The sequence below is a fragment of the Culex pipiens genome, chromosome 2 (genome assembly GCF_016801865.2).
Source record: "Culex pipiens pallens isolate TS chromosome 2, TS_CPP_V2, whole genome shotgun sequence".
NCBI classification, from domain to species: Eukaryota; Metazoa; Arthropoda; class Insecta; order Diptera; family Culicidae; genus Culex; species Culex pipiens.
The window spans coordinates 148,901,020-148,922,423 of record NC_068938.1 but is presented as its reverse complement, the minus strand read 5'-3'; the positions used below and the strand labels follow the sequence as shown (position 1 = coordinate 148,922,423).

Sequence of the window (21,404 nt, the reverse complement as noted above, 5' to 3'; positions counted from 1 at the left end):
ACGTTTTTGGCCAAAAATGACATCTCAAAAAATCAGCTTTTCATTATTTTTGTTGGAATTGCTTGAAAAGTAGCCAAATGTTTCAAAATCTCTACTTCAAACATTGTAGCATGTCAATAAGATTCCCTCGAACAAGAGACACTGTTAGAAGACTTGTTTTTACCATATACCTTTTTGTATTTGAGCATCACCTTTCGAGGTCACCTTTGCCGGTCCAAACAAGACGCTCCTTCACGAATACGAACCCCCGAAGAATTGGATACTGCAGCGAATACTCTTCAACGCAGGATCACGGCAGCCTACCAGGCAAGCTGCCCTAAGAAGGTGAGGGAAATCTGTCGGGACGTACCGTGGTGGAGCGAAAGCCTGAGCAGTCTCCGCAAGGAGGCTAGAAGGCTTTTCAACAGAGCTAAGCTCACTTCCGAATGGGATGCCTACAAAGCAGCCCTAACGAAGTATAACGCGGAGTTGAGGAGAGCCAAAAAAACTAGCCTGGCTAATTTCTGTGAGGACATAAGCTCGATGTCTGAAGCAACCCGACTCCAAAAGGCGTTGTCAAAAGACCATTCCAACGGTCTAGGACAGGTGAGAGACGAGCAAGGCACTCTCACTGTCACAAACAAGGAAACACTGCAAGTACTCATGAGTACGCACTTTCCAGAATCAACTGAAAGAGAGGAGGATGCAGCTAGTACCCGGACTGCAGATGGCGTATGGTGTCGACCATCAAGAGAGTCAGTGCACCTAGCCCGTCGAATGTTCAACCAGTCTTCAATCAGATGGGCCCTCGGCATATTTGAACCACTGAAGGCTGCAGGACCCGACGGCATCCTTCCAATCTTTCTCCAAAAAGCAGCCGACACCATAATGGCTGAGTTGATCAACTTACTTCGAGCCAGCTTCACCCTGGGCTACATCCCTCGAAGCTGGCGTAAAGTTAAGGTGATCTTCATACCTGAGGCCGGCAGAAGTGACCCCACGATGCCAAAAGCCTTCAGACCCATAAGTCTGACAGCAACGCTGCTCAAGCTTATGGAGAAAATCACGGATAACCACATCCGGGCGGAGTTCTTGAAGGACTTCCCTTTGCATAAACACCAATATGCATACCAAGCGGGCAAATCGACCGAAACTGCCCTACACACGCTAGTGTCACGTATCGAGAACGCACTGAAATATAAAGAATCTGCACTTTGTGCTTTTCTTGATATTCAGGGTGCCTTCGATAATACTTCGTACACAGCCATCAATGAAGCGCTCCGGTCGAGGAACGTCGATGGAACAACTGCGAGCTGGATTCATGCTATGCTTACGAGCAGAGAGATTTCAGCATCGCTAGGAGACACATCTATCACAATAACAGCAGCCAAAGGCTGTCCGCAAGGGGGAGTACTCTCTCCTTTGCTTTGGCTGTTGGTGGTAGATAGTCTTCTAAGAAAACTTACACTACTCGGCTACGAAGTCATTGGATATGCTGACGACGTAGTCTTAATCATCCGGGGGAAGTACGACGGAACGTTATCGGACCGTCTACAGTCAGCTCTAAACTGCACCATGTCGTGGTGTGAGCAGGAAGGGCTGACAATAAACCCCAACAAAACCGTGATAATCCCGTTTACTAACAGGAGGAAACACGACCTTAGGCCGCCTACCTTGAAAGGAACCCAAATGACCTTCAGTTCTGAGGTCAAATATTTAGGAGTAATCCTTGACAAAAAGCTGAACTGGAATGCACATCTGGACTATGCGGTAAAGAAGGCAACTACTGCTATCTGGGCGTGCAACAAAATGCTCGGCAAAACCTGGGACCTTAAACCGAAACTTGCATTCTGGTCTTACACCACCATCGCTCGACCTAGGGTAACCTATGCGTCGACCGTTTGGTGGCCGAAGACTGAACAGAAGACATGTCAGTCGAAGCTGAACAAGCTCCAACGACTGGCATGCCTCTCTGTAACGAGTGCAATGAAAACAACCCCCACCGCGGCCATGGAAGCCATGCTATGCATTCTGCCTTTACATTTACATGTGAAGCAGGAGGCAGCGCTTGGCGCTCTACGACTACAACGGTGTAACAACTGGGTGGAAGGAGATGGAACGGGTCACTCGCGGATCGTGAAGGCTTTTGACATTTCCCCCCTTGCAACTTCAGTCTCGGACTGCATGGAGGTGAGGCCCAACATGGACATTCCATATGAGGTGATTGAAACAAATCGCCAAATGTGGAGTAATGGAGGACCTACACTTCCAGAAGGAACTATTCGTTTCTTTACGGATGGTTCAAAAAATGGGCACTTCTACTGGAGCTGGAGTCTTCGGTCCTCGAACCAGGGAAACCATATCTATGGGAAAGTGGCCTACCGTTTTTCAAGCAGAAGTGTATGCCATACACATCTGTGCGAGGACGTGTATTATGAGAAATTATAGACACGCAAAAATCGGTATTTTCTCGGATAGCCAAGCTGCACTATTGGCATTAAAATTCTCTAAATGCGAATCCAAACTTGTTTGGGAGTGCGTCGCTTCCCTAAGGGAACTTGCTTCTCGGCATAACAGAGTGATGCTGTTTTGGGTCCCAGGGCACTGCGGCATTGAAGGCAACGAAATGGCTGATGAACTTGCCAGACAAGGCTCATCAAACATCTTCGTGGGTCCCGAGCCGTTCCTTGGAATCTCAAAATGTGCCGTGAAGCAAGAAATAACTAATTGGGGACAATCGCAAATCGCTTCAATCTGGGGCGAGATGCGAGGATTGAGACAAGCTAAAACTTTTATCACTCAATTAAGTCAACTTTTAAGTCCTTCACAATTGCCAGGAAACTTCTTGGCTTAAACCGTAGGGAACTACGAATACTCGCAGGGCTTCTAACAGGACATTGTCCTGCCAGATATCACCTGCACAAAATCGGCAGGTGGCCTAACAACCTCTGTCGTTTTTGTTTAACTGAGCTGGAAAGCTCGGCACATTTACTCTGCTTCTGCGGAGCACTTGTGTCTCGAAGGCTGCGGTTCTTTGGATCGCACCTTCTTACGCCGTACGATGTATGGCACCACACCCATCCCAAGAAGGTCATACAGTTCATCGACTGTATTGCGCCGGATTGGGATAAACCATGTCTGCAAAATAACCCCTCGTCTTCCGATCCAATGGATACGAGTAATTTGTAGTATGGACAGTAACCAGGGTACATCACAAAAGATAGCCTTCTCAGGTGGTCGCAGTGAACTTAACCCAATGCCCATTGGGCAACAAAAAAAAAAACATTTTTGTTTCATTTGACCCAATTTCACCCCTTTTCAAACGATTGGTCAAATTCCACCATATTTAGGAAAAAATTTAGTTAACTATCTAGAGAGATTTTCGATGTTATTTAAATTGTTTATGTTACTAAGAAATCACGAGAGGTGATCGTTTTTTCACCCATAGTCACCACCATTGACGGTATTTAAAAAAAGTTTTATTTGTCGTGACAGGTGTAAAAAAATCAATCATACAAAAACAGAAAAAAATAAAAATATGTTTATTTTTCGAAAATACGTAGTTTTGGGAAAATTTTGAGCATTTAAAAAGCATTTTTATTTTTGAAATGCATCCCTGTTTTTATTTCAATAACTTTTTTTGTACTTTTTCAGTATAGCTGACATTATCCTGATTCCAAAACACTATAAGATAAAAGCCAAGGGGTTTATGCACGATCCCTAATTATTGATGACAAGAAAAAAAATTTGGCCTTATCATACCACAAGTTCTTCAGCATGCTTTCTTTGTTCTCGCAACGCTTGTCACAAATAATCACAAAGAATCAAATCACCAATTCCAAACTGTATTCTTCGAGAGTTAGTGCTCTAAGCATTTCCTTTAATAAACACAATGATTAACTTCCTTGCATTTTTTCCAGAATTGACTGTAGCCAATAAATCTATCTTCCGCTTGACTTAATCTCATCAACCCTTCAATGATTGCACCCCACCCAAACAACTTCATTCTTCTTCATCACTCCCTTTTGGCATCTCTCCCCCTTATTGCAAGTCACAACAATTTTTGCCAACTGCACCACCCCCATTCTCCAGAAGTATCATAAACGGTAAACAGATACCTTCCGGGGTAGGAGCACATAAATTAACAAAATAATTTATCTAACGATACCCACCGGTAGTACTCTTGATCCCTGATGCTGTTCTGGCAGAGTGTCTGAGGAATGTCGAACCAGTCAGTCCTAGGCAAGGGGGGAAAAGAAAATTTCCTTTCTCGTTTTTCGCCCACCTCCTAGTTGACCAAATGGACCAAACAAATTCTCCGGAATGTTTCCTTTTGCGAGCCAAAGGTACCCTCTAGTTTTGCATACTTTCAGGCGCACTAGCATCATTCAGGAGGAAGGAAATTTCGGTTTTCTCACTAAACTAATAGAATATTTTATTGTTGCTCGTTTGTTCCATGTGGTCTAGTCCGAGGTGTGTGTGTGTGTCGAAAAAGCTGCTTCTGGTCCATTGCTGTTGTGGTCAGAACCGATGAAGGAAAAGTCATCCTGTTCGTCTGCCGGAATTGGTCTCTTCCTCTTCAGGTTTTCCGGTGCACCCAGAAGTAATGAGTGCTGTTGTGTTCAGCAAAACACCCACCAGCTGGACACACTCCAAGTGCACCCTTGAACGTCATACCGAACAACACTCTTGAAACTATGTATTTTGCTAGGATGGAAAATTGCCAGACTTGGTTTTCCGGAGGAATCCTTTCTGAACAGAAATGGGGATAGATTTAATTTATTTGCAGAATTGCAGCTGAAAGACAAATTACTGTGTAATTGTTTCTACAGGCTGGGCGGAGGTGCAGCTCACAAACAATTGGCACAACCTGATGAGCTTTGGTATTTTGAAGAAAAGGGACATTCCGGAGCTGGGAACGCATTTCAACCTGGACAACAGAATCTGGGCGTTAAGTTAAGGAATGAATTATGGCAGGAATTCTACTCACTGTGATTAAATGAAGTGTCTAAATAAGTTGAGTTGTCAAGCATTCAGGATTCACTTAACAAATCAACATGACATAAATAATCGTAAAAATCCGAGCTACCGTGGCCGTGAGGTTACGGGTTTCGCCTTGTTAGCGGAAACTGATAGGTTCGTTTCCTGTCTGGCTCGGCAAAGTCAGATCCCTTAAAAGAGTAAATGTGCTAACTGGGAATACTTACCGGGTTTCGACTAGCGCCACTAGCGGCGTGCTAAGTTTCCAATCCAAAGGTCGTGAGTTCAATTCTCGTACTAGGATGATGAAGTTAAAAAAAAAACAATTGCCCACAGGCTGTTCCAGTTGATAATAGTTTGTGACTTTACAAAATTATTGTAATATTTTCGTAATTAGAAAAGTTCTGTTGCTGAGATATTGCCATGCAAAGGTTTAGAAACAAGAAAATTAATGTTTTCTAAGTCTCACCCAAACAACCCACCAGTTTCTAATGTCGATATCTCAGCAACTATTGGTCCGATTTACAATGTTAAAACATGAAACATTCGTGAAATTTTCCGATCTTTTCGAAAAAAATATTTTCAAAAATTTTAAATCAAGGCTAACATTTTAAAAACACCAAAAGTTCAATTTTACGCCCTTTTGATATGTTCCTATTTTCAAAAATTTTAAATCAAGGCTAACATTTTAAAAAGACCAAAAGTTCAATTTTACGCCCTTTTGATATGTTCCTATTTTCAAAAATTTTAAATCAAGGCTAACATTTTAAAAAGACCAAAAGTTCAATTTTACGCCCTTTTGATATGTAAGTGTTGATTTAAAAATTTTGAAAATATTTTTTTCAAAAGGATCGGAAAATTTCACGAATGTTTCATATTTTAACATTGTAAATCGGACCATTAGTTGCAGAGATATTGATATTAGAAACTGGTGGGTTGTTTGGGTGAGACTTAGAAAACATCAATTTTCTTGTTTTTAAACCTTTGCATGGCAATATCTCAGCAACTAAGGGTCGTATCAACAAAGTCTTAAAAAGCAAAATATAGAGAATTTTCTCAGCTTTTCAAAAATATTTTTTTCAAAGGTGGGCAAACATGGGCACTCATTTAAAAAAATGAAAAACTGCGACTATTTTCAAAAAAGTTACCTTAAAATGGTTATAACTTGAAAACGGTGCACTTTATCAAAAATTCACTGAAACACTTTTTGATTGCAAATTCGATTTTACATCGAAAAATGAAGTTGAAAAATTTTTGCGACCAATATTTCGAATTTTTGAAAAAATCTTTATTGATTCAAAAAATCATAACTCGGTAAAAGATTTTTTGCCCATTCTGGAAATTTCTGAAAGTTGGCATTTGACGTCCTCTAAAACATATCAAAAAATAAAAAAAAATAAAAATAGTGTTTTTTTGCAAATGAAGTTTTAGTGACAAAAAGTTAAATAAAAAATCGCCAAAATATATTTTTTTTACCGTATATCATTTTTTTCAGTGTAGTCCATATCCATACCTACAACTTTGCCGAAGACACCAAATTGATCAAAAAATTCCTTCAAAAGATACAGATTTTTGAATTTTCACAAATCATTTTTGCATGGACAGCTGCCAAATTTGTATGGAAAATTATGTGGTCAAACTAATGATGCAAAATGGCTTCTTTGGGCATACCGAAGGCACCAAAAAAGTTTCAGCCGGATTAAAAAATACAAAAATTAAAATTAAAGAAAAAAGATCGATTTCGTAGAGAACTGCTCATTATTATCTTTTTTTAGGGCCCTATTCGAATTAAAAAAAAGTTGAGGTTGTTAATAATAATCATGCTTCAAACTTATTACTAAAACTTGAGCTCGGAGATTTGTTCTCCCGAATACCGTAACATTTCTTAGAACTGCGTAAACTTTCAATATATTTTTACTCAACTCCTGATATACGAAATGATTTACATCAATGTTAGACTGTTTAAACAATCAAACTGTTTCAGGATTGACTTGGCAAATGCAAATGTGCTTCCGTCAGTAAGATTTGTCTGCCTTAGGAGAAATTTTCACAAGTGCCACGCGGTGTATGTCAACCGGGGTCTCCGAGCATCGATGAAATCGACACCCCGTCAAACATTTTGCAAATTGCTTCCGCGATGCCCGCCCATAGTTGTCATTTTCGTCAGCTCATCGTCGGATTTATTCACCGCAGGGGCCTCGTGTTCATTGTTGGCATCAATTTTCATTCTTCAGAAAAGTAAACCTCCCCAAAATAACAATTTGAAAATCTGAGGGGGGAAGCTTTGGTTCATCGACTCCGTCGACGAGAAGCCATTTCCGCCACAAAGTATCGTATTTACATTTCAAATATTCTCCATCAATTTGCAGATGGATGGAAAAAGTGGCTCGACTCGTCTTCGCAGCAAGGATCACGCCTCCCTGAAGAATTGGAGGTCCTTTTCAATCACTCCCACAATGGACCAGACCAACGACGGGCCTGGAGGGGCTGTGTTCGTATCTATTTTTCACTCTTCCTCGAGAGGGGGCATTGTGCAAACATGATTCCGTGGCATAATATTTATAAAGTCCCGACTTTGGTGGCGGTGGCTGGCTGGCGCGAAGAGTAATGCCCTCTGGGCTTCGAGGCGCGAACTCCGCAGCAGCCAACACGGGAGGGTGAGTGAAAGCCGGAAATATGGAAACAAGACCGGAAGACCCGAAGGAGGCTGGGCCAGGGAGGTTGTAAGGGTGTGGATTTTCGTGTTTTTTTTTTCTGAAATTATGTCTGAAAATGAAAATGTGAGCTTTTCAGCACTGAATTGAATTTCTGAACTGAATTTCTTCGTCAATTCTATTGTAATTTCTACATGTCTCCCCTAGTCACACCTCTGATATTTCAACCCACTCTTCTCCCACCAACCTTCCCCACAGGGCACTGCCGGATTGTGGCCGTGTCGCAGACCTTGTTTCCTGAGACCACAGAATTCTCCACAACACCCCGAGACGACGGCCAACTTCTTCCACGTGGCTTCGTAATCACGGTCGTGGTTTGAAGAACTCGTTGACAAAATGGCTTTGCTTGTCTTCTCCCAGAGTGGTAGGAGGATGCAAAAGTGGAAGAGCAAGACAATGGACCCAGACGAACCACAACCCATTTCCGGGAGCGAGGCGGCTTAATTTGAAACCAATGTATCGTACCGGTTGAGGGTGCGTTCAGTCGTGAAAATTCAAACAGTTCAAAACGCTGGAAGGCACTTTTCTTTCTTTGGTTCGTTGTCGCAGTGTTGCCAGACTTTAAAATGAGCACCGATTTGCACGCACTACCGGCGAAGAACTTTGTTGCCAACGAAGTCGACTTGAACGGGGACTGAAGGATGTTTGGGTGGCTCGTACACGTGCCGGCACTTTTAAAAAAACATGAAAAGGGGGAAAGTTTGCACTTCCCGCGGGGAGGATGGAGAATGGCCCAAAGCCACACCGGTAATGCAGTTTTTATGAATTCCTCCCACCCCCCCTCGTCACTATTGTGTGTGAGAGTCGAATTTGTCGGCTTCTGTCGAAAAACGAATGGATCATTTCAGACTTGAGAGGTGCGGGGGGAAGAGAGTTCAAGAAAAGAAGTTTGCTTCCTTAAACACTATACCGACTACCGAACAGCGACATCGTCGCGTTCTTGAGGAAAATGCTTTCGATTGCTCCACGAGGGAAATGACTTTCACGTTGAGGGGACTGCGGGAGAATCCCGTAAATTAGCGCTAAATTAGCGACTCCGAAACGCAACGCACCGCGCCCGAAACCAACCTGCAAATGTTACACTCAAACGGCTTATCCTTGGAGTGATGCATCTGAATGTGCTGCTTCAGCTGGCACGGGAACTTGAACACCTGAGTTGAAAAAGAATAACGTTAGTGAACCTCGCCTAGTCAGCCAGAGCTACATGAAGAAGTTACCTTCGCGCACAGTTTGCACTTTTTGTCGCTGTCGTCCGTGAGTATCTTCTTGGCGGACTGCGTCTCCTGCTTGGTGACCTTCATCCGCTCGATGTGCGTCTTGAGAAGCTCGATCAGCTGGTCCTCGCGCTGGAAGGTGGCCGCGCAGACGACACACTTGTTTCTCTTTGGTGGACCAACGCCCTCGCCGGACTGTTTGTCACCGGCTTCGCTGCCGACGCCGCCACGATTCACCGGCATCAGCCCGACTACGGCCGGACTCATCTCGTCCGGTTCGGCGAGTTCCTCCGCGTTGAAGCTTTCGTCCTCGAGCAGCTGAATCGACGGATCATCCTCGGCGGACACGCGCTCCTCTTCCAGATGGGTCAGCTCGTGCCGCTTGAGGTTCAGCTTGTGCACGAAACTGTAGTGGCACTTGCCACACTCGTACGGTTTGCCCGGCTGATGATGTAGGGCCGTGTGCTGCTGCAGCTGGCTGCGGAACGTAAACACCTTCTGGCAGAGGTGACACTTGTGGTGCTCGCCCGAATGAACCCAGGACCGTTTCTTCTTGGCCGGGGGCGTTTCTTCATCCGGCTGGAGCGGGTCGGTCGCCGGTCGGACTCGATGACCCTTCAAATGCTGGTAGTAAGCATCCTCCGAATCCAGTTTCTGCGAAACAAAAAAAAATCCCGTCAAAATTTCAACGCACAGCGCAACGCCTACCGCGACCAAAACCCCGCCCGTTGCTATGCGTGAGCAATGAAAAACATAAATAGCTGCGCGCGCGCTTGGCAACGCCCCCCTTGGTAACGAATCAACAAGCCGAAAAGGTATATACCCGAGTGCACCCCTACCAAACCCCTCATTCCCAAACTGGAGATGGCGGCGTACGGTCGTATTCTACTATTTCTAATTCGCAATTTCTTTTCTCTCTTTCTAGCGCACCGCATGGGTGTCTGGCGGCCCCGGCCAGCCTTGGCCTATGACCCGGATGTCGAATCGGGCATCCGGGACGATGACGATGACGATGACCTGGCAGAACTCGCAGTGGCCTATTTCGAGCGGCTCAACGAGACAGACCGCGCGACAGTGGTTCACGAACCGAGATCGCTGGCGGAACTCGCTTTCGCAGCGATCCCGGTTACGGAACCACTCGACGATTGGACCTCTAATCAGGTTTATTATTTCGGACCTGCTGGGGTGATTCTGGAAACGGAATCACTCTCAGATCAAAATTCTTTAACTAACTATTTCGTTCCTAGCAATTCGATCGCATCCGTGGTGGATCCGGCACTGCCGGGTCCATCATGGGCTTTCCAAATTCCAAATCAAAACTATTTTGACCAACCCGTGGTTGATCCGCCGGAGTCGAATCCAACCTCGGCTATCAAAATTCCTCTTGAAATTGATTTGGACCTACCTGAGGTGGATTCGACTCCGCTGGATCTACCATCGGGAATCGAAATTCTCCCTGAAAACATTATTTTGGCACATCCAGCGGCAATTCCAACCGAGGAATTGTCCGCTAATCCAAATTTCAAAGTTGAAACTTTTGGCAACTGTCAAAGTCTCGGTAACCGTGGTTTACCACGGTTGCTGAGATTGCGATATTCTAAATTTTCAGTATTTTCAAAGTATTTAACTAGTTTTTGCGTTTGTTCGTTGGTTGCTATTCTTTTTATTGTTGAGTCTGTTTGAAAAGTAGTTTAGTAAGATTTTTGGCATGTTTTCAAAATTTTGCGTAGCTTTGTAGTTTGTTGTTAGTTTGTTATAGCTGGTTTTATTCTCTTTTATTTTTGTGTTTGTTTTTCCTCAGATGGAAACCTCGCCACCTATCAGGACTGGAAAACCAAATCTTTTTGGTAACACAGAGGTAATTGTATTAAGTAACACGGTTTGGTAATATTTATTCTAACCTATTTGTTTTACGTTTATCTTCCTCAGATTTGATCGCTGCTTATCGGATTCTTTCGGTCCTCGACGGGAGATTGAAGGACGAGGTTCGGATTGGAGCTGTCGGAGGTGGAGCAGGTGGAGCATGAAGATGAAGTTTTTGTTTTTAATGAATTGTAATTTGCATTTATTGTAATGAAATACATTTTTTGTAAACGAAATACAGTAGTTTTTATTTGGAAAGAATGAAAGAAATTACTTTTTTTAATCCAAAAATAAACGACTAACACAGAGCATTCTCACTTACGTAAAAACAAAAAAGTTTTAAAAATTTTTTAGCACCTTTAAAAAAGTTATTTTTTTTTATTTGAGTTTTTTGAACCACTCAAAACCAAAAATTACTGAAATCCAAATTTGTCACGGGTTCTATTTTTTTTTTCTTTTTTTCTAAACAAGTTTTGCGTAGGGACCTATTAATACACGGTAAAAAAATAGAGATTTTTTTATTTAAATTTTTACCATTAAAACTTGATTTGCAAAAAAACACTATTATTATTTGTTTGTGTGTTTTAGAGGACATAAAATGCCAACTTTTCAGAAATTTCCAAGGTTGTGCAAAAAATCATTGACCGAGTTATGAATTTTTTAATCAATACTGATTTTTTAAAAAAATCGAAATTTTGGTCGCAAAAATTTTTCAACTTCATTTTTCAATGTAAAATCAAATTTGCAATAAAAAAGTACTTTACTGAAATTTTGATAAAGTGCACCGTTTTCAAGTTAAATCCATATTTAGGTGACTTTTTTGAAAAAAGTCGAAGTTTTTCATTTTTTTAAACTAGTGCACATGTTTGCCCACTTTTGAAAAAAATATTTTTGAAAAGCTGAGAAAATTCTCTATATTTTGCTTATTCGGTCTTTGTTGATACGACCTTTAGTTGCTGAGATTTTTTTTTTTTGGGAGGGTGGTCCAGCCGCACATCGTTGATGTTGAAACCTCTAAACTGGGCCCTCGTGCTGTCACGTCCGTCAGTAGTCTTGTCGTACATTACAACTAGAATCAGATCTGCCAATGAATTAGTACACTTCGACCAAATAAACACTGACGCTGTATGGAACTGACTCTAGAATAAATGCACTGTTGTGTGTTATTCATAAGTCCAACTTATTCAATTATTCATTTAAGTCCAAATATTCATTTGCTAACTACTTTGGAATGAAAATCTAAACTTTAATCTAAAATCCTCTAAACTTAATGTTCAAAACTAAACATTCCTTTAACTGTTGTAGTACTACTTTTATAAAAAAAAAACAATAAAAATTTATGAACTGATATACAAATAGGACAGAATCGCGATTTGAAAAAGAAATGACCATTTACGTCAAAAGATCCGTAGTTCCTCGATTCGCAACAATGGCAGATACAACCATTATCCGAAAACCGTTAGTTCAACAGATCAACGAATTTTGTCCGATATCATTACATTATTGATTGATCGAGACTCTATGAAAATTTTGACATAAAATATGCCTAGTAGTCTACATCAATCAAAGTCTATTGACAGCATTACTCTTTACTCTAGTATAAAAATTGCAATGCTAAGCAACAACAGAATTGTACTATCCTGAAGTCCCAACCTAAAACCCACATTGTGATAGTGAAAAAGTCACAGGAGCAGCGGTGTCTTGTGCAATTGTGATATTTTCTCTATCGGAGAACTACCTAGTTCACGAAGACAGCTTATCGGTCAACACTTAAGCCCTGGGGCTGCGACAAAGCGAGTTCTCGTAGCATGAAGTGGTGTCCACATTGCTTATAAAAAATAATGTATACCCAAATTTTAACTAATTCACTAGGATCAAATCATGCCACTTGACTGTACAAGGCCCAGGGGACCTTTAGTTGCTGAGATATTGCAATGAAAAGGTTTAAAAACAGGAAAATTGATGTTTTCTAAGTCTCACCCAAACAGCCCACCCTTTTTTCAATGTCGATATCTCAGCAACTAATGGTCCGATTTTCAATGTTGAAATATCAAATATTTGAGAAATTTTCCGATCTTTTCGAAATAGTAGTTTATGCAACAAGTTGGATAAATACGACGAGTGCTGAAAAAATCAAGTTTTGCAACGAGTTCCATACAACATTTTTCGCTATTTCGAAAAACAAGTGAAATTTTAAGTCGAATTTTCATGTATTTTGTCAATAAATCGTTTAAATCAATAAAATGTTGAAAAGTGTTACTTTTCGAAACAAGTGCTGAAAAGTTCAACTTTTCAGCACCCATTTCAATGCTGAAAAGTAGAACTTTTCAGCATTTATTTTGAGAAGTGTTGCTATTCGATTCTGTTATTTTTAGTACAGAAAAGTAGGCTATTTCGTCGTTCAAGAATGACAGGAAAAGTAAGTAGTTTCACAACAGAAGTGCAAAAACAATATTTTCAAAATTTTCAAATCAAGACTAACATTTCAAAAGGGCAAAACATTCAATATTACGCATCGAAAAAATGTTGTCTTGTCAATTTATTTTTTTGTATTAAAATGAAAAAAAGTAATCAGAAATGGGTTTTAATCGTGTTTTTTACCGTTGTACATAAACATTTACATAAGGCTTTAGGATCCAATTTAAAAATCAATTCCAGAGTTTTTTTTGAAAAGGTCCTATAAACTATTGTCTTTCATATGTTTATAGGACCTAATAAAAAAGTCGAGAATTTTACATGCAAATTCAAATTTGCAATGGCACATTTTTTATGGTTTACTCTGTTTCAAAATTTTAGAAATGTTCAGGCTTTTTTTAATTTTAAAATACATTGAACGGGATGATACAAATTTGTTCCCCAAGACAAGTTACTTGCGATTTTGTAGTAAGGAGACAATGGAACAGTGGGAAATTCACTAATAATGATAATCGAAAAAAAAAATCTAAGTTATTCTCTATGTTTTTGGTAGTTGAAAGATAATCGTAAAATCAGATTTTCTAATACAAAATTTGGAATTCTTAAAATCTAGGGTATATGACCCTATTCTGGACCTAGTACCTATTTTGGACCTATTTTTATTAATCGAGGTAGTTCAGGCTTTTAAAGTACGAATTCACTGAATCCAGCCAACAGAAAGTGTAAGCAGGATCGTTTTGTAGCTTACCTCTTCCAAAAATGTTAACATTTTTTATTATTTCCGCTTTTTCAGCCACTTTTTCCAATGCCATTCGTATTTCCTACCATTTTCCTAGCACATAGATTAGGTCCAAAAATTCCAGCCTCGTTGCTTATCAGATCTGGCTCGCGACACTTTGATGATTTTTCCTGTTTTGCACTGACACCAAGCAATTTCGTCCGGTTTCCGAGCCATGTAACTGTTGTTTATTCTTTTTTTTCATGTTTTTCATCACTAAACCATAGAAATAACTATTCTATTATCGAAAAAAACTCAATCCAAAATATTTTTTCAAATCAGTCGCGTTGGATCAGTTTTTGGACCTACTTTGCCGTCGGTTTAATGCTATCACCAACACATGCATAACAAGGTGTTGCCAGTTTAATTTATCAATTTATTTCGATATTTCATTGAGATTTAGATGATTGTTAGGACCGATTGCAAAGTATCCCAAAATTTAAACTGATGTTGATTTATTTTTGTCGTAACATCATTATCACCAATTTAGCTGCATACATTTTTAATTGTTGCTTAAAAAAATGCAAACTGGCTACCCTGTTGGAATTGAAGGGAAACGATTGAAAAACCTAAAGGGTCTAGTTCATTTAATCGTCAGCTGTCACCGTGACAGGAGCTGTCAACATTGCTTACGAGTGATTTTTGAAAAAGTCGTATGAAATCTTGAGTTAGTTTTGAAAAGATCCTAAGCGCTAGTTATAAACAAATCAATTTTTAGATCAGTTCTCGATCAATTTACGAATTATAAATAAAAAATGCTTTGAATTGTCATCTGCACGTCTTTTAAATGCTCTTTACTGGAAAACAAACAAAATTTGGTTTGATTCACAGAAAAAAAATCAAATAAGTGTCGGAGATCGTGATGGCTGTTATGACGTATTGCAAACTAATCAGAAAAATATTCATATGGAAAAAAATACCGTGTCAATCATGTTAGAAACACAATTGAACCAGCTAGAACGGGTTGTCTTTTATGTTCTAATGCTTGAACAATTAGGTCGTAAGAATACGCAAATTGTAAATAGGACAGAGACCTGCTAAAGACGCGCGAGTTTCCATTCAATATAATTAAAACACGTTTTCAAATTCAAATCCATTGTTTTATCATAATTATTTAATTTCTGAAATAAATATTTTCCAAATTATAATCGTGGATGGGCCCTTCCCGAGCATGGGTAAATAACAAGGGAAATGCGTAATAATACCTTTTTCTGGTATCAATACCAAATTTTGGTATTCTTGGACCCTTTAAAATTTGTCTTAAGGATTATGCAAGAGCAAAATGTGGTATCATACCAATTTAAGGTATTGTTTTGATATTGCAAAATTGCAGAATTTTTCAATGATCGAACACCACATTTTGGTATTCTTTTGGTATTACAGTATTTTATCAAATTCCTCTGCAACTATGGGAAAATTTTGACCAATTTTTACAAAATAATTAATTTTGCGCTTTTAATGATATCTCAAAGCGAATGCTTTCATTCAAAACCGGAAATTTCAAACTTGATTTTAAACATTTTTGATATACAGTTAAACCTCGTATAAGAGCGCCTCGCATATGCAACTTTGCATATACGAGTCATTCCACCTGATTCGGTTTTGTCGCAAGAGTTGCATATGCGAGGTACAGGGCTTATGGGATTTTGGCTATATGGGAGACATGGGCTATATTTTTATAAAAAATCAACTAAACTATACAAATTTATAGTGTTTTGGAATCGTTATGAAGCAGCTTTACAGTTACACCAAATTTACATGGTTTACGATGTTCTAGGTCATCCGAAACTTCATCAAGTTCAGGCCTATGTGTTCAACGCCGTACAAGTATGAGGTAGGCGATTTGACTGTGGTTTTTGACCACAGGTCATATCCGGATAACCTCAGGGAGGTTTAGGGACTAGTCTACCGATATGTGGAGATGTTCTGGGTCTTCTATAGAGTCCCGGGAGTTACGACCGACGGGTCTACCGCCGTAACAAAGCAGAGGTCGATGGTTTTTAGCCTTAGATAATATCCAGATAGCCTCAGGGAGGTTTAGGGACTAGTCTACCGATATGTGGTGATGTTTTGGGTCTTCTGTGGAGTCCCGAGAGCTACGCCTGAAGGGTCTACCGCCGTAACAAGGCAGAGGTCGATGGTTTTTGGCCTTAGGTCATATCCAGATAGACTCAGGGAGGTTCAGGGACTAGTCTACCGATATGTGGAGATGTTCTGGGTCTTCTGTAGAGTTCCGGGAGCTACGTCCGATGGGTCTACCGACGAAACACGGCAAAGGTCTGTGGTTTTTGACCTCAGATCATATTCGGATAGCCTCAGGGAGGTTCAGGGACTAGTCTACCGATATTTGGTGATGTTTTGGGTCTCCTGTAGAGTCCCGGGAGTTACGGCCGATGGGTCTACCGCCGTAACAAAGCAGAGGTCGATGGTTTTTGACCTTAGATAATATCCAGATAGCCTCAGGGAGGTTCAGGGACTAGTCTACCGATATGCGGAAATGTTCTGGGTCTTCTGTGGAGTCCCGAGAGCTACGCCTGAAGGGTCTACCGCCGTAACAAGGTAGAGGTCGATGATTTTTGGCCTTAGATTATATCCAGATAGACTCAGGGAGGTTCAGGGACTAGTCTACCGATATGTGGTGATGTTCTGGGTCTTCTGTAGAGTCCCTGAAGGTACGTCCGATGGGTCTACCGTCGTAACAAAGCAGAGGTGGATGGTTTTTGACCTTAGATAATATCCAGATAGCCTCAGGGAGGTTCAGGGACTAGTCTACCGATATGTGGAAATGTTCTGGGTCTTCTGTGGAGTCCCGAGAGCTACGCCTGAAGGGTCTACCGCCGTAACAAAGCAGAGGTCGATGGTTTTTGACCTTAGATAATATCCAGATAGCCTCAGGGAGGTTCAGGGACTAGTCTACCGATATATGGTGATGTTCTGGGTCTTCTGTAGAGTTCCGGTAGCTACGTCCGATGGGTCTACCGACGTAACACGGCAGAGGTCTGTGGTTTTTGACCTCAGATCATATTCAGATAGCCTCAGGGAGGTTCAGGGACTAGTCTACCGATATGTGGTGATGTTTTGGGTCTCCTGTAGAGTCCCGGGAGTTACGGCCGATGGGTCTACCACCGTAACAAGATAGAGGTCGGAGGTTTTCGACCTCAGATCATATTCAGATAGCCTCAGGGTGGTTCAGGGACTAGTCTACCGATATGTGGTGATGTTTTGGGTCTTCTGTAGAGTTCCGGGAGTAACGGTCAATGGGTCTACAGCCATAACTAGTCTACCGATATGTGGTGATGTTCTGGGTGTTTTGTAAGATTTCGGGAGCTACGGCCGTTGGGTCTACCACCGTAACAAGATAGAGGTCGGAGGTTTTTGACCTCAGATCATATCCTGATAGCCTCAGGGAGGTTCTGGGGCTAGTCTACCGATGTGATAGGTCTTTTGTAAGATCTTGGGAGTTACGGCCGATGGGTCTACCGCCGTAACAAGATATAGGTCTGTGGTTTTTGATCTCAGATCATATCTGAATAGCCTCAGGGCCATTACTTCCGGGACTCTACAGAAGACCCAAAAGATCATAACACATCGGTAGACTAGTCCTTGAACCGTCCTGAGGCTATCCGGATATGATCTAAGATCAAAATCCAGTGACCTCTGCCTTATTTCGGTGGTAGACCCATTGGCCGTAATCCCGGGACTCTACAGAAGACCCAGAACATCACCACACATCGGTAGACTAGTCTGAACCTTCCTGAGGCTATCCGGATATGATCTGAGGTCAAAATCCATCGACCTCTGCCTTGTTACGGCGGTAGACCCATTGACCGTAGCTCCCGGTACTTTACAGAATACCCAGCACATTACCAGAAGTCGGTAGACTAGTCTCTGGACCACCCTGAGGTTATCTGGATATGATCTAAGATCAAAATCCAGTGACCTCTGCCTTATTTCGGTGGTAGACCCATTGACCGTAACTCCTGGGACACTACAGAAGACCTAGAACATCACCACACATCGGTAGACTAGTCCCTGAACCTTCCTGAGGCTATCCGGATATGATCTGAGGTCAAAATCCACCGACCTCTGCCTTGTTACGGCGGTAGACTCATTGACCGTAGCTCCCGGGACTTTACAGAAGACCCAGCACATTACCAGAAATCGGTAGACTAGTCCCTGAACCTCCCTGAGGCTATCCGGATATGAACTGAGGTCGAAAACCTCCGACCTCTATCTTGTTGCGGTGGTAGAGTCATCGGCCGTTACTCCTGGGACTCTACAGAAGACCCAAAAAATGACCACACATCGGTAGACTAGTCCCTGAACCACCCTGAGGCTATCCGAATATGATCTGAGGTCAAACACTTCTGACCTGTATCTTGTTACGGTGGTAGACCCATCGGCCGTAACTCCCGGGACTCTACAGGAGACCCAAAACATCACCACATATCGGTAGACTAGTCCCTGAACCTCCCTGAGGCTATCCGGATATGATCTGAGGTCAAAAACCACCGACCACTGCCGTGTTACGTCAGTAGACCCATCGGACGTAGCTCCCGAGACTCTACAGAAGACTCAGAACATCACCACATATCGGTAGACTAGTCCCTGAACCTCCCTGAGGCTATCTGGATATGATCTAAGGTCAAAAACCATCGACCTCTGCCTTGTTACGGCGGTAGACCCTTCAGGCGTAGCTCCCGGGACTCCACAGAAGACCCAGAACATTTCCACATATCGGTAGACTAGTCCCTGAATCTCCCTGAGGCTATCAGGATATGATCTGAGGTCAAAAACCACCTACCTCTGCCGTGTTACGGCGGTAGACCCATCGGACGTACCTTCAGGGACTCTACAGAAGACCCAGAACATCACCACATATCGGTAGACTAGTCCCTGAACCTCCCTGAGGTTATCCGGATATGACCTGTGGTCAAAAACCACAGTCAAATCGCCTACCTCATACTTGTACGGCGTTGAACACATAGGCCTGAACTTGACGAAGTTTCGGATGACCTAGAACATCGTAAACCATGTAAATTTGGTGTAGCTGTAAAGCTGACTGCATAACGATTCCAAAACACTATAAATTTGTATAGTTTAGTTGATTTTTTATAAAAATATAGCCCGTGTCTCCCATATAGCCAAAATCCCATAAGCCCTGTACCTCGCATATGCGTGCTTCGCATAAGAAACCCCCATATGAGGTGCATATGCGAGGTTTAACTGTACCCCCTATAGAAATGACTTGAAATTGTGGAACATTTTCTAAGTCAGGATGGCACATTTTAGTATTATTTTGGTATTTAAGTGTTTTATCAAATTCCTCTGAAACTGTGGGAAAATTTTGACCAATTTTGACAAAATAATTAATTTTGCGTTAAAATGATGTCTCAAAGCGAATGCTTTCATTCAAAACCGGAAATTTCAAACTTGATTTTAAACATTTTTGATATACCCCCTATAGAAATGACTTGAAATTGTGGAAAATTTTCTAAGTCAGGATGACACATTTTGGTATTATTTTGGTATTTAAGTGTTTTATCAAATTCCTCTGAAACTATGGGAAAATTCTGACCAATTTTGACAAAATAATTAATTTTGCGCTAAAATGATGTCTCAAAGCGAATGCTTTCATTCAAAACCGGAAATTTCAAACTTGATTTTAAACATTTTTGATATACCCCCTACAGAAATGACTTGAAATTGTGGAAAATTTTCTAAGTCAGGATGGCACATTTTGGTATTATTTGAATATTGAAAGGTTTCATCAATTTTCTCTGAAACTATGGGAAATTTGTTAAAAAAATTTTAAGAGTTAATTAATTTTGCGCTATAATGACTTGAAACCCAAAAATGTTAAAGATGATTTTAAAAATTAGTGTGATATACCCACTAGTATTTTTTTCAAAAACGTTGAAATATCTCTAAGTCGGGATAACCAAATACTTTGAAAAACGAGCCAATCGACAGATTAATGAATTTTGGTGAATTTCAATTCAGTTTCATTTTAATAATACTTATTTTTCAATCTTGTTATTTTTCAGAAGCTTCAAGAACTTCAAGCACAGGCCGTTCATCAATGACAAATGCATTCGGTGTGGTGAAGAATATCACTAATAACAACATGGAATCATCAGGTGAGTAGATTTGGCTGTTGCATATGAATAATTTTCGTTTTTTCACTAACTGCAACTGCTGCACTAAAAATGGTATGAAAATACCAAATTTTGGTATTACTTGTTCAAATACCAGCGACCATAATGTGCTCTTAGTTGCCCAGTAATAGATGGTAAAATACCATGAAATCATACCAAAATCATGTATGTGAAAGACCACAGAAATACCAAAATATGATTTTCCAAGGGCGCGGGAATACCTAAAAATAAAACCATGGCAATACCAAGTTTTGGTATTCAAGCAATGCATTGCAATGGTCAAAAATCCAGAAGACCTCAACTTGGTATTGAAATGGTTTTATTTTGAGGTATTATTTTACCCTTGGAATAACATGGTTTGGTATTGTTGTGCCCTTACACATACAAGATTTTGGTATGATTTCATGGTATTTTACCATCTATTACTGGGCAACCAAGGGCACATTTTGGTCGCTGTTATTTGCCCAAGTAATACCAAAATTTGGTATTCCCGTGTTATTTACCCCTGCTCGGGTTTCAGACATATAAACAAAATTGAAATTGTAGTAAGGCCGTTGCAAATATTTTTCAAAGTTTATGTCGCCCCCCCTTCAAAGTTGGCTTGAAAAATCAGGGGGCAGAAAAAATGTTTCGAGAAACTTCAAAATTTTAATGAAAATTTAAGTTTAACCAACTGAAAACCAATAAAAATGCATTTTCCCCCCGTTTATAATCATATTTAGCATGTTTGAACTCCTCTGAAAACATTTTAAATTTTAATGCAATACCAATGTACAGTCCCACAATTTTTTTTTAGGAAAAAAAATCCGTCAATACCTCGTTATTTTCAAAACTAATGATTGGAAAGCAACTGTACGCCTGTAACAAGCATTTTAAAAACACTTTTTTCATCCAAATGTTAAAACCTTGTCTTGTAATTTCAATTTTTTTTTGTTTTTTTTTTTTATTTTTTTGTTCCCCCCCCCCCCTCGACTTTGGTCAGAGCCGAGGGACATAAACTTTGAAAAATATTTGCAAACGGCCTAATAGAGATAAATATTTAAAAATAATAATAATTTCTACGCATTTATTTGATTTTTTTTCTGAAAAAATCAAAACCTGCAATTTACAGATGACACCAAAAGTTGTCCGGTATCGGCTGGAGTGCTGCACAGAGAAAAAAGAGTTCCGAAAATCGTGCAATCGTGCAATGTTCATGAAATTGGGATGGTACGTTTTTGAAAATCGTTCTCCGTGTAGTAATGGAAAATTACATGAAATTGTGGTGGGTATTTTGATTATTTATGAATTGCTTAGTAATTCA

At 40.7% G+C, this 21,404-nt stretch overlaps 1 protein-coding gene across 1 annotated transcript; it reads right to left on the bottom strand.

Annotated features, from left to right (window-relative positions):
• Positions 1-8,548: 8,548 nt before the first annotated feature.
• Positions 8,549-9,822, bottom strand: LOC120423263 (zinc finger protein 69-like). Its single transcript, XM_052707018.1, has 4 exons — positions 9,814-9,822; positions 8,891-9,772; positions 8,742-8,824; positions 8,549-8,669 (listed from the first exon to the last, which is right to left on the bottom strand). Exons 1-4 carry the CDS (start codon positions 9,820-9,822, stop codon positions 8,549-8,551), a joined length of 1,095 nt encoding a protein of 364 aa, XP_052562978.1.
• Positions 9,823-21,404: the final 11,582 nt, after the last annotated feature.